Raw genomic sequence first — 12,823 nt, 5'->3', positions numbered from 1 at the left:
TACAGTAATGACTAAATTTTGTTTTCTGTTAGGAGAATATTGCATCTAAAGTCTGGACATTGTGGCACTGAAGTAATTACAGTTTCCACTGTAATTTTCAGTTGATACAGTATTGAAAACAACTAAACTTTTATTGAAATTATATAGGGAAGGATCCTTTTAATTTATTTAGTCTTTATTTAGAAGAATAAGCCTAACTGAAACATTACCTACTTATTTATTTATTTTAAGTAATCTCTACACCCAACATGGGGCTCAGATTCATAACCCTGCCCCTGAGAAGAGTCTCATGCTCTATCAACTGAGCCAGCCAGGTACCCCCAAACATGATCTTCTTTTAGGCTAAATAGATATATGATAGCTATAGGTTTTAAGTTTATTTTTGAGAGAGAGAGAGAGAGAAAATGGGAGAGGGGCAGGGACAGAGGATCCCAAGCAGGCTCCACACTGTCTGCATAGAGCCCTCCACAGGGCTTGACTCATGAATGGCGAGATGGGTGAGGTCATGACCTGAGGCAAAATCAAGAGTCAGAAGCTTAAGCAAGTGAGCTTAAGTTTGATGCTTAACTGACTGAGCCACCCAGGCACTCCCTTGGATCTTTTTATGTTTTATTACTATATCATTTGTGATGAACTGTGCTACTAGGCTCTATTTGCACAGTCACATTGACAGGTTGTAGCTAATTAGATCCAAAAATCAGTTAGCTGAGTCTCACTATGCTATTGTCATGTCAAACCAACCTTGATTTGAAGATATCTCTGACTGCAGGATTCAGTGAGTGACTTCTTAGAGAAGTGATCTTGTAGCAGGATTCTTGCACAGAGAGTTGTGACACCGAGGCTTTTCTGTTTAGGAAGCAGCTTTATTCATGCCGGCAATGGCTCATTTGAGATCATACCCGAAGAACTGAGCCCTGAACGTCATGTGGCATAGTTTTTTTATATATTTTTTATTTCTTTGTCTTCCATATATGGTAACACACAAACATGTAGTCTGATTAAGTGGTCTTGTGTTACAAGGTTGTGAGGGATGTCATGTATGCTTATAGCCAGGTTGCCTTGAGGGCTTTTTTTCCTTATATTCCTTAGGGAGGACACACTACTACAATTTTTCTTAACTTTATTATGCTTGTTAGTAAATTATGTGCCAAACAAGTTGTGTGTGTGTGTGTGTGTTTAAAGAAGAGTGTATTATTAATGATTTATTTCTACCATTTGATTTTCATTCAAGGTTTCCTTGGATGTGAAACTTGTTTTATATCAAATGTTTGACTCCACTTGAGAGGTGGGTCACTATTATAAAATAAAGGTGGAAGCCCCAAAACATCTCAGTATAAAACAAGTAAAACAAAATAAATCCCATGTCAATATACAATTTACTGCTTCTCAGACTAGAGAAAAAAAACTAACATATTTACAAAAGGAAATATGTATTTTGCTCCTGAAAGCTTTGCTTTTTGGCACTTATTCATAAATAGTAAGAATAGTATTTATACTTCTTAAAGGTGTCTCCCAAATAAATAAAATTATTACCTATTAGTTTTTTTTAGCATACTATTGATATGAAGAGATACTTTGGAACATTTAGAAAATAAGTTGTGTTTATGTAGGTTAAAAGTTTAAAAAAATACTTCATTCAATCATAATGTTTTCATCCAACCTTTCTTTTACATAGCACCATGATTTTAACATTTTTAGCATTAGTGCTGTGTACAATGGCCAGTACTAAAATTATGGGATGGTTTTCTTATAATTTTAGGACTACTTTCATTCAATACTTGGACTTGCAAACATCAAAAAAGCTATTGAAGAAGCCGAAAGACTCTCTGAAAGCCTTAAACTCAGGTACAAACATTATTATAAAATCTTTAAAAGAACATATATTTAGAAGATAAAAATAATATTTAGAACTTGTCTGACCATGCATATGAATCCCAGTTCCTAGCAATAAATCTTACGTTAACTGGAACACAAAAATGAGAATCTTTTGCCATATTAATGCCTTTATTGTGTTCATGTGTTATCATTCATATTTTTTACTGAAAATCTAAAAATATGTAGAATGATAGATTCTTAAGGTAAGCATTGGTAGAGTAGATGGGAGCTCAGGTCCAATTTTTTCTAACTCTCTGGCAGGATTCTTGAAAAAAATATAATTCCTCATATTCCCCAGGTTATAATGTGCTACTGGACATTGGTCTTAGGGAAATGAAGTATTTGTGGTTAGTTTTGAACTGCATAGTTTGCAAAAATTATGTATGTTTAAAAACAAATCTAATTCTAATATTTGTCATGAGTGCCTTATCAGACTTAGAAAGTAATTAGAAATTAAAAACAGTATGTTTGAATATTTAGTTATTAATAATTCTTTGTTTTTTTATTTTTATTTATTTTGGTTAGTCATTCTTTGAATAATGAAATAAAAGAGGAACGATTTTTCTTAATGATTTTTCACACTTGGATCAATTAACTAGTCTAATTATATACATCATAGTCTACTTAGAAATTATCTTTTTGAATTAATGTATTCCCTTCATCCTTCCCAGAAATTACTAATCTTGGAGCTGGAATATGTTAAGATGGTTGATAAAAGTTGGAATCACTATTCTCTTCCTCCTTTAGCCAGTTAATGAACTAATAAGTAGAGTAGAATTTCTCCTAATCTTTGAGTTACCCCTATTGACTGTTTCTCTTGGATTTACTAAGTTTTTCCCTACTTGTACTGTTATCAACAGTAATATTCTTTATTCTTTTATCTTTTGGGCATTAGGGCCATTTTCTCACTTCTTTATTGTCTTTTTTATATTTTGAACTACTTTATAAGTAAATGAGTCTTTAGAGTTAATTTTAGGATTTTAAGTCCTTTGTAAAAGAAATTGCAGCAGATGTGAAATTCAGTGGAAAGGTTGAAATTAGTGTAAGGAAAGAACAAAAAACATTAAACAACTTTAACTTGAGATCATAGTGTTTCTTTTCAGGATATTTGGCAATTTGAAATAAGTCTACAGAGGGCAAATTTATGATTTGTGGTTTGTAACAGAACACTGGCAGAATCAAATTTCAGTTGGAGGGAGAAAGTATGCTGCCATAAAATATCCTAAGGTAGGGTACCAATTTTATGGAACTGGAAGTCCTTTACTTTTCATGATCATGCCAATAAAAGACACCTTGACTTGTTTTCTCAACTAGATATGAGGAAGCTGAGGTTCGAAAAAAACTTGAAGAAAAGGACAGACAGGAGGAGCAGCTGCAGAAACAGAAAAGGCAAGAAGCAGGAAGAGAGGATGGTGGTACATCAAATAAAAGTTCCTTGGAAAATGTAATGGATTCCAGAGACAAAACCCAAAAGGTATTTCAAATTTATTCTGTGATGTTAAAAAAGACTGGTTCCTTTTTTTCAGATGATTTGCTTAAGGTGAGTTGAGATACAACAACAATGTACTTTGAGACAACAAGGGTAAAATTTAATGTGTTTTTTATTAGAAATTGAGTTAAATATTCTAGCTTCATTTGATCCCAGGTTTCTCTTGGAGCTTCCATAGAACTGTGTTCTGTGCATTAATTAGTTTTTTTGCAGTCACTGTTAACTTGATTACAGTAGTAGAAAGAGCATTAAAGCTGTGATTTAGTATATCTGAGTTCCAGTCCCATGTCAGGTCTTGCTTAACCGTTCTGGGACTTCATTTCCTTACTGCCAAGTGAAGATCTTGAAATAGATGATTTTTAAGGTTTCTTCTTTCTAATAAATGTAATTTGCATTGAAAAGGATTTGGTGTACTAATTTGGTGCCTAACCTTTTATCTATTTCTAGGGTCTCATACTCTTCCCTTTGCTTTTTCTTCCTTTCTGCCCATTTCCCTTTCCTCTTCTGTTTCATTTTATTCAGCAGCTCCTTGAAATCTAGCTACATCATTTGTTTGCCAAGAACCATCAGTGACTCAGTCTGTACCTGCCAGCTACCACTGTCTACTATATCTCCTTCCTTCACCTTCTGAGGAACAATTCTTCCTAAAATATAATTTCTTTTTTTGGGGGGGGGGCTCAACTGACATTTATTGAGGAGTTACTATATTCTAGTCACCATACATTATCTATAGTTAATTCTTAGAAAAAAAATTTTTTGAGATTATTTATTATTTAATTTATATCCAAGTTAATTAGCATATAGTGCAACAATGATTTCAGGAGTGGACTCCTTAATGCCCTTACACATTTAGCCCTTCCCCCCTCCAGCAACCCTCTGTTCTCCATATTTAAGAGTCTCTTATGTTTTGTCCCCCTCCCTGTTTTTATGTTATTTTTCTTCCCTTCCCTTATGTTCATCTGTTTTGTATCTAAATTCCTTATATGAGTGAAGTCATATGATATTTGTCTTTCTCTAATTTCTCATAGCATAATACCCTCTAGTTCCGTCCACATAGTTGCAGATGGCAACATTTCATTCTTTTTGATTGCTCCATTGTATACATATACACCACATCTTCTTTATCCATTTGTCTGTCGATGGACATTTGGGCTCTTTCCATACTTTGGCTATTGTTGATAGTGCTGCTATAAACATTGGGGTGCATGTATCCCTTCGAAACAGCATACCTGTATCCCTTGGATAAATACCTAGTAGTGCAATTGCCAGGTTGTAAGGTAGTTCTATTTTTAGTTTTTTGAGGAACCTCCATACTGTTTTCCAGAGTAGCTGCACCAGTTTGTATTCCCACCAGCAGTGCAAAAGAGATCCTCTCTCTCCACATCCTCCCCAACATCCATTGTTGCCTGAGTTGTGAATGTTAGCCATTCTGACAGGTGTGAGGTGGTATCTCACTGTGGTTTTGATTTGTATTTCCGTGATGATGAGTGATGTTGAACATTTTTTCATGTGTCGGTTGGCCATCTGGTTGTCTTCTTTGGAGACGTGTCTGTTCATGTCTTTTGCCCATTTCTTCACTAGATTATTTGTTTGGGTGTTGAGTTTGATAAGATCTTTTTTTTTTTATTTTTTTATTTTTAAAATTTTTTTTTTTCAACGTTTATTTATTTTTGGGACAGAGAGAGACAGAGCATGAACGGGGGAGGGGCAGAGAGAGAGGGAGACACAGAATCGGAAACAGGCTCCAGGCTCTGAGCCATCAGCCCAGAGCCTGACGCGGGGCTCGAACTCACGGACCGCGAGATCGTAACCTGGCTGAAGTCGGACGCTTAACCGACTGCGCCACCCAGGCGCCCCTTGATAAGATCTTTATAGATTTTGGATACTAACTCTTTATCTGATATGTCGTTTGCAAATATCTTCTCCCCTAAAATATAATTTCTTAAACTCTGTTGAAATTCAGGGAAGGATTTCTGCTTTACTTTTTCTTAAGCATTTTGTAGCTTTCAGCTATCATTTGTGTGTGAATCATCATTGGTTTCATTAAGAAATAGATGTTGAGGGTGCTTGGGTGGTTCACTTGGTTAAGCTCCTGACTCTTGATTTCAGCTCTGGTCATGATCTCATGGGTTTGTGGGATCAAGCCCTGCATTGGGCTCATCCATGCTGACAGCATGGAGCCTACTTGGGATTCTCTTTCTTCCTCTGTCTCTGCCCCTCACCTGCCTGCACTCTGTCTCTCTCAAAATAAATAAATAATAATAAATAAATAAACATTAAAAAACATTTAAATATTTGACCTTATACTAAGCACTGTGTAAAAAGAAATGAAGAACTAGTGGTTTGTTGATTTTAGGAACTCATAATATAAGCTAAATAACACTATCTTAGGGAGATATAGGTTAAATGGCTGATATAGATAAATACAAGACTTCAAAGAACTATGTGAAATGATATTTTAATCTTTTCATTTTGTTGCCTTTCCAACAGGAGGGCCAACTACTTTTTTGTTACTTTTATTTTTGTTTAGCCTTTTTATATTGGGAAAAAACCACAATTAAACACTGTTACCCATTTGCAATAGTCAACATTTGTCACATTTTTTTTTGTCACATTTTGTATCTGTACCTCTCCCCTTTTCGTTTGCTGTATTATTTCAAAGGAAGTTGCAGATAACATACCATTTTGCCCCTAAATATTTCAGTATGCATCTCAAAGAAAGGGACATTTTCTCAATAATGACAATGCTACTTTTCCATCTCACAAGATTAATAGTAATTCCCTGATGTAATATCCAGCCTATATCCACATTTACCCACTATCTCATAGTGATACTGCAGAGTTGATTTGTTTGAATTAGGATCCGGATGAGGTCCACTTACAGTCTTTTGGTTGTTATGTCTCTTAAATTTAAGTCTCTGTAATACTCTCTGCTTGAGTTCCCCTTTAATTTTTTTTGTTTCATGCCTTTGGCTTTTTAATACTAGATCAGTTCTTTGAAATGAACCAACCACATTCGGGATTTATCCGATTGTTTCCTCCTTGTATTATTTAATTTCTACTTCTATCTTCCATGTTTCTTGTAGGCTGAAAGTTCAGCCTAGCAGCTTAATAGGATTCAGGTTCAGTTTTTGTTTTGGCAAGAATGCTTAGTAGGTGATACTGTGTACTTCATAGTGTATAATATTAGGAAGCACGTAATATACATTTCTTTTTTAATCTTAGTAATGCTAAATAAAATGGATCAGTAGGCTCAGGTAGGTCATTGGTTTTCCCATCTATAAAATGAGTTAGTACCTGACAGAATTACCATATGTTGTCTTGGTTAGAAAATACAAATTTGTAAAACCTTATATTACTTCATCTTCCTTTCATTATATAAAGAGAACTCTGAAGGGAATTGCCAGAATTTTTATTTCATTGCAAGAAGTATTCTCTCATTAAATTAAATATTAAATTTCTGTAACAGTCTGTGCTTTTACATTATATTTAGTCATTAACTGAAGAAAATTTCAAGGAAGTGTTAAATGATTCTGATGTGCTGCTGGTTATTTTAGCTGTTATCTATTGCCAGATACCGTGGGGAAGCCATTATTGTTCATCTGTATTTTAATAAAATGCCAGTACTCCACATGCTTCATTTTCTAGGCTTTCAGTTTCAATGATGTAATAGAGTTGAACTTTATGTTTCTATGAAAATTTTTACTTCTATTAAAGTTGAAACTTTTTTTTCCTGTGAAATAGATAAATGGTGAAAAGAGTGACAAAAATGAGACCACAGAGAAAGGTAAGTGTGACAGAAAGAGGGAGTCCTTTTAGGTTATTGAGATCTTCTTTTAATCAAAATAAGCTTCAGATTTTACACAATGAGATCTTAACGTTGTGTCTAATTTGTATGTAAGCTTTATCATTTTTCTTAGCCTATGCAATTATATTGAAAATGTGTTTATATTCCGTATATATCATGGGGAATATTTATGGTAATATGTAATTAAAAACATCAAAACCATAGTTTATACTTTTCATTCTTTTTTTTTTTCAAGATGTAGTTTAGCATAGCAGTTAAGAGCATAGACTCTCTGAAGTCAGACTACCTGGATTTTGCTGGCCCCTCCTGAATTTCCATGTGATCTTGAGCATGTTATTTAATCTCTACCTTAATTTCCCCATCTGTAAAGTGAGGGTAATATTAATACCGATTTTATAGATTTACTGTGAGGATTGAATGAGTTAATATATTTGAAACTCTTAGTAACGTGATATGAGGATTTGTGTATTAGCTATTATGACTTACGGTTCTAGTTTGTAGACCTAATTATTTAAAATCTTCACTCTCCTCGGGGCACCTGGGTGGCGCAGTCGGTTAAGCGTCCGACTTCAGCCAGGTCACGATCTCGCGGTTCGTGAGTTCGAGCCCCGCGTCGGGCTCTGGGCTGATGGCTCAGAGCCTGGAGCCTGTTTCCGATTCTGTGTCTCCCTCTCTCTCTGCCCCTCCCCCGTTCATGCTCTGTCTCTCTCTGTCCCAAAAATAAATAAACGTTGAAAAAAAAAAAATTTTTTTAAAATCTTCACTCTCCTCAAAAATATCTACACCAGTAATTTGGATATTATCCATAGGTGGTGTTGATGTTCCAATTACACGTATGTGACCTATACAACAGGACTCAGACAGTTGCCTAAATTTTCCTTTCTCAGAAAAGATTTAATTATTAATTGTATGTAACACTAAAATAAATTTTCTATTTAAAGTATTATCATACAACAATTTAAAAAATAAGATACCTTCCTAAAAGATGTTATTAATTCATTCCAAGATTTGTTTTTATCTATGTTTTTTGTATCTCATTCTGCTTAGGTGTTATTTCCCTAAGTGGTTTGTTCCCAACTTGTTTAGATGATTTTGTTGTCAAAATGATCTTGATGATTAGAGAAGTAGGGTGGTTATTTTCAGCTGGGTATTTTAGCTTAGGAGATCATGTGACTACGTTCTTCTCACATCTCACTGCCAAAATAGTTCTTTACATTTTTAAGCTCCCTTGTAGCAGCTTTTTATCTTTTTAATATTTATTTATTTACTTTTAAAGTTTTTATGATTAAAGTATAGTTGACTTTGTTGTGCTTTTTAATCTTTCATTTCAGATGGTAGAAGCTGTAAGAGGAAAATAGCAACATAACAAATATTTATTTTGGTTAAATATTAAAGGGCTAGAGAATAAACATTTTAGGCTTGGGGGGGTCACTGAGGTTCGTGCTGTCACAGCAGGAAAGCAGCAGCCATTGACAATATGTAAACACGTTTGTACAGCTGTGTTCCATTAAAAACAGGTGGCCATAGTTTGTCAACCCTTGATGCAGAACACAAAAAACAAGCCTTTGACTTGTTACTCTAGGAATACTTGAAAATCTAAATGTTTTTTAAATAGTCCCCATAAGACCTCATCAGAGACTTTTTAAAAGAATTAGAAATTCTTTCTAAAAAGAATTTAGAAACTGTCAAGAATTTTTGAACCATGGATGTTTTTTTCTGGTTGACATTTTTCAAATGATTTAATTATTAAATAGAGAATAAGAAAATCTTCATGAGATACATATATTAATTTCCTTTATTTTGTACCAGCAACAGTCAGCACCTTATGTAGTTGTAACCTCAACAGCTAGCTTTGGTATTTAAGCCTTCAGAAACGGAACATTGAACTAGTTTCTTGATGAATGTCAAAAACACAAATTATATTTAATGTTAGTTTAAAAAGTAGTAAGTAGTGTGATGGGATAGCAGGTATATGACACCTAGTGTACTTCACTCTTCTAGAAGAAGCAATTATTGTCCTGTGTTTAGTGATAAGAAAGCACGTGGAACTAGGTGTTTTTTGTTGCTTATATTGTCTCTCTTGATTCCAAGGGGCAATCACAGCGAAGGAGCTATACACAATGATGATGGATGAAAACATCAGCTTGATTATAATGGATGCTCGAAGAATGCAGGATTATCAAGATTCCCATATTTCAAATTCTCTCAGTGTTCCTGAAGAAGCCATCAGTCCAGGGTGGGTCATTGTGTATTTAGGTAAAATGGTTAACTGTAGACAGTAGTAAATGTTACTACTTACCATCCAGGCTAAATATGATAAAGTAGGCTTTCTTCTCCGGTTACTCCGTAATGTTACACTTTACTCTTTCTCTGAAGGGTGGTATAAAGACCATTTTGGTTTGGGTGTTTTCTCCTATTTGTGACATTTGTAGTCTTATTGGAAGAGAAGTGAAGCTGCCTTTGTGTGCCCTCTCTCCCAAGGTTTTTTTTGACTAATTTTTCCTTTTTTTATTTATGAGCTTGTGAAGTATATGCACCAAATTGACTAAAATCATGAACTGATTGAATTGTTTTTTTATTTAGGAATACCCCATAGTGGGGCACCTGGTTGGCTCAGTTGGTTAAGCATCCAGGTCTTCATTTTGGCTCAGGTCATGATCTCACAATTCATGGGATCGAGCCCCATGTCAGGTTCTGCACTGTTAGCTTGGAGCTTGCTTGAGATTCTCTCCTCTCTCTCTGCCCCTCCCCAGCTCATGCTCACTCTCACTCTCTCAAAAACAAATGAATAAAATTTTAAAAATTAAAAAAAATAAAAAATAAATATCCATCCTGTTATCTGCAGTAAAAGAGTACATAAATACTTTTTTTGGGGAAAAAAAAAACAGTATCGCCAACTGATTAAGTAAATGGATAGACTCCAAAGTCAGACTATATTCAGATCGAAATTGTTTCTTCTCAGCTACATTACTTCTAGCCAGTGACCTAACCTCTCTAAGCCCATATCCATCTATAAAATAGGAATAGTAATATTACCTATCTCAGGTTTTGAGAAGCTTAAGTGAAATTTTATATACACAAACTTACCACAGTGGCTGGCACTAGTAAGGACTCATTAAAATTTTTTTTTCTTTTTTGATAAGGATATTAATCTATAAAATAATGTAAAGTTACTTGCATGAATATATTATGTATTAAAAACTATCATCATAATGACAGAGCTAAACCGCCATATCCAGGGCTATTTTTAGTATTTCAAGTGTTAAATAAATTATATAACCTCTCTGGGTCTTAGTTTATGGGATTGGATTAAAATCTATGGCCCATTTTAAGATTAACTTAAACAGCATTGAAAAGACATACTTTTTAAATTAAGTAGTAAAAAAAAGGGGGGCGCCTGGGTGGCTCAGTCAGTTAAGTGTACGACTTCGGCTCAGGTCATGATCTTGCTGTCCGTGTGTTTGAGCTCTGCTTCAGGCTCAGAGCCTGGAGCCCACTTCAGATTCTGTGTCTCCCTCTCTCTCTGCCCCTCTCCCGCTTACACACGATCACACTCTCTTTCAAAAATAAATAAACATTAAAAAAATTTAAAAATAAGTAAATAAATTAGGCAGTAAAATTTGCATAGTTTTTGGCACATTTTTTGATGCTTGATAAAGTTTGACCTGAAGAATAGGGTGCTTTGTAAATAATGCTGTTGAAAAGTGACACTAGAGTACTTAGTCTAATCAAGTGGGTGTCACTGTATTCCTAGGATTTGAATAGACAAAATTGTATTAATCTTTGGATGGTCTAATCTGTACTAACAGAAAGCCTGGGTTTTTATTGAGTTTAAGTGTTTCCCAAAATGCGAGAAATTTGACTACTATGAAACTCATGATGAGTTTAGGTTGAAGATTAAAGAGTGATGAACTGCATGCCAAGAAAATTATTCCCCTTTAACTTTTGTTTCAGTCTTTCTGAAGTCATTAAAAGAAGTCTGTTTGGTGCTAGCATTCCTTTTTAATATTTGCTTATCTTTCTCACCAGAGAGTAGGCCTTAGAGCTTTCTGGAGGCAACAGTATCTACAACTAGCTGATGGTGATTACTGTATTCTTTATTTTTGATTTTTTTTTAAACATTTTAATACCATATAGCATACATACAAAAGCACTCCTGTCCTAAGTATTTGGCTCAGTGAATTTTCAAAAGCAACACACCCATTTAGTACACCCATTTATCTGACCAGAAATAGAATATTACTATCATTCCAGAATCCCTTCATATGCCCTCTGTTAGTTACTACCCATATCCCCACCCACCAAAGGGAACCACCAGCTTCTAACAGAATAGATTTATTTTTGGGGCGCCTGGGTGGCTGAGTCGGTTAAGCATCTGACTTTGGTTCAGGTCATGATCTCATGGTCCATGAGTTCAAGCCCTGTGTCAGGCTCTGTGCTGACAGCTCGGAGCCTGGAGCCTGCTTTGGATTCTGTGTCTCCTCTCTCTCTGCCCCTTCCCTTCTTGTGCTCTGTCTTTCTCTGTCTCTCTCAAAAATAAATAAACATTAAAAAATTAAAAAAAAAAAAAAGGATAGATTTATTTTTGTCTGTTTTTGTATTTTATATAAAAGGAAATATATAATCTATAGTTTTTTATATATCTGGCTGCTTGTACTCCATATTATTGGTGTAGTTATGGTTCATTCTGTTGTGTGAATAAAGCATAATTTTACTGATGTATGTATTTTACTGATTATCATTTATTCATTAGATATGCTGTTGTTTCTATGTATATGGGACTGTACATTTTCCTGTTAAATTTAAGTAAAGGATCACTTTCAATTAAGTAATTAAATTAATAATTAAGTTTATTAAATAATAGACAAGGTAGGGCAAAATTGCAGCATCTTGTAAAGATGTTACATGAAAGACTGAGTTTGGGAAATACTAGTGACACAATTATTTCCTGAAGTGTTTTTTATAGAGTACTAATCTTGAGTTTTTAGACTAAAAGGCAAATATATCCCTAGAGTCAGGGATAGTCCTTAATATCACATTTCAGGGGTGCCTGGGTGGCTCATTTAGTTAAATGTTTACCTCTTGATTTCAGCTCAGGTCATGATCTCATGATTTGTGAGTTCAAGCCCCGAATCAGGCTCTGTGCTGACAGTGCAGGACCTGCTTGGGATTCTCTCTCTCATGCTTTCTCTCTGCCCCTCCTCTGCTTGAGCACTGTCTCTCTCAAAAATAAATAAGTAAACATTAACAGTAAAAAGAAATCATATTTCAATTTTTTTCATTCTTATCACTATATATCAGGTGAGAATATTAGGAGACAGTATTTTATATTTCTTCTCTTTTCCTTTATTTCCTACAAGATATAGTAGCCAACATTATTATATAGGAGCAAGTTTTTTTTTTCTTTTAAATAATCTAAACCATTTATTTTACTTATGAATAAAAGTGTACCATTCCTGCCCAGCTTGCCAGTATTATCAGTTAAATATTAAAATGCTTAGTGCTTTGCCAGGAATAAGATGGAGTTTCTTACCTGATGGAACAAATTTGTATTATTTATTCAGTCATTCAGCACTCATATACTGAGCACTAGTTTTCTGTGGGCTGGATTGCTATGGTTCTAAGTACTGGGGTTTACCTATTGAACAAAA

At 34.5% G+C, this 12,823-nt stretch overlaps 1 protein-coding gene across 1 annotated transcript in view; it reads left to right on the top strand.

Annotated features, from left to right (window-relative positions):
* The window catches only part of USP8 (ubiquitin specific peptidase 8), a 77,686-nt gene that overhangs the window by 28,553 nt on the left and 36,310 nt on the right, over positions 1–12,823 (top strand). Inside the window, exons 4-7 of the mRNA XM_030318205.2 lie at positions 1,760–1,845; positions 3,190–3,349; positions 7,109–7,151; positions 9,264–9,408. Of these exons, the coding sequence (XP_030174065.1) occupies positions 1,760–1,845; positions 3,190–3,349; positions 7,109–7,151; positions 9,264–9,408 (434 nt within the window). The remainder of the gene's footprint in view (positions 1–1,759; positions 1,846–3,189; positions 3,350–7,108; positions 7,152–9,263; positions 9,409–12,823) is intronic.

Source organism: Lynx canadensis, chromosome B3, assembly GCF_007474595.2.
Source record: "Lynx canadensis isolate LIC74 chromosome B3, mLynCan4.pri.v2, whole genome shotgun sequence".
Taxonomy (NCBI): domain Eukaryota; kingdom Metazoa; phylum Chordata; class Mammalia; order Carnivora; family Felidae; genus Lynx; species Lynx canadensis.
Note: the sequence above shows the minus strand (reverse complement) of the source record. Positions and strands in the feature narration are given on the sequence as shown.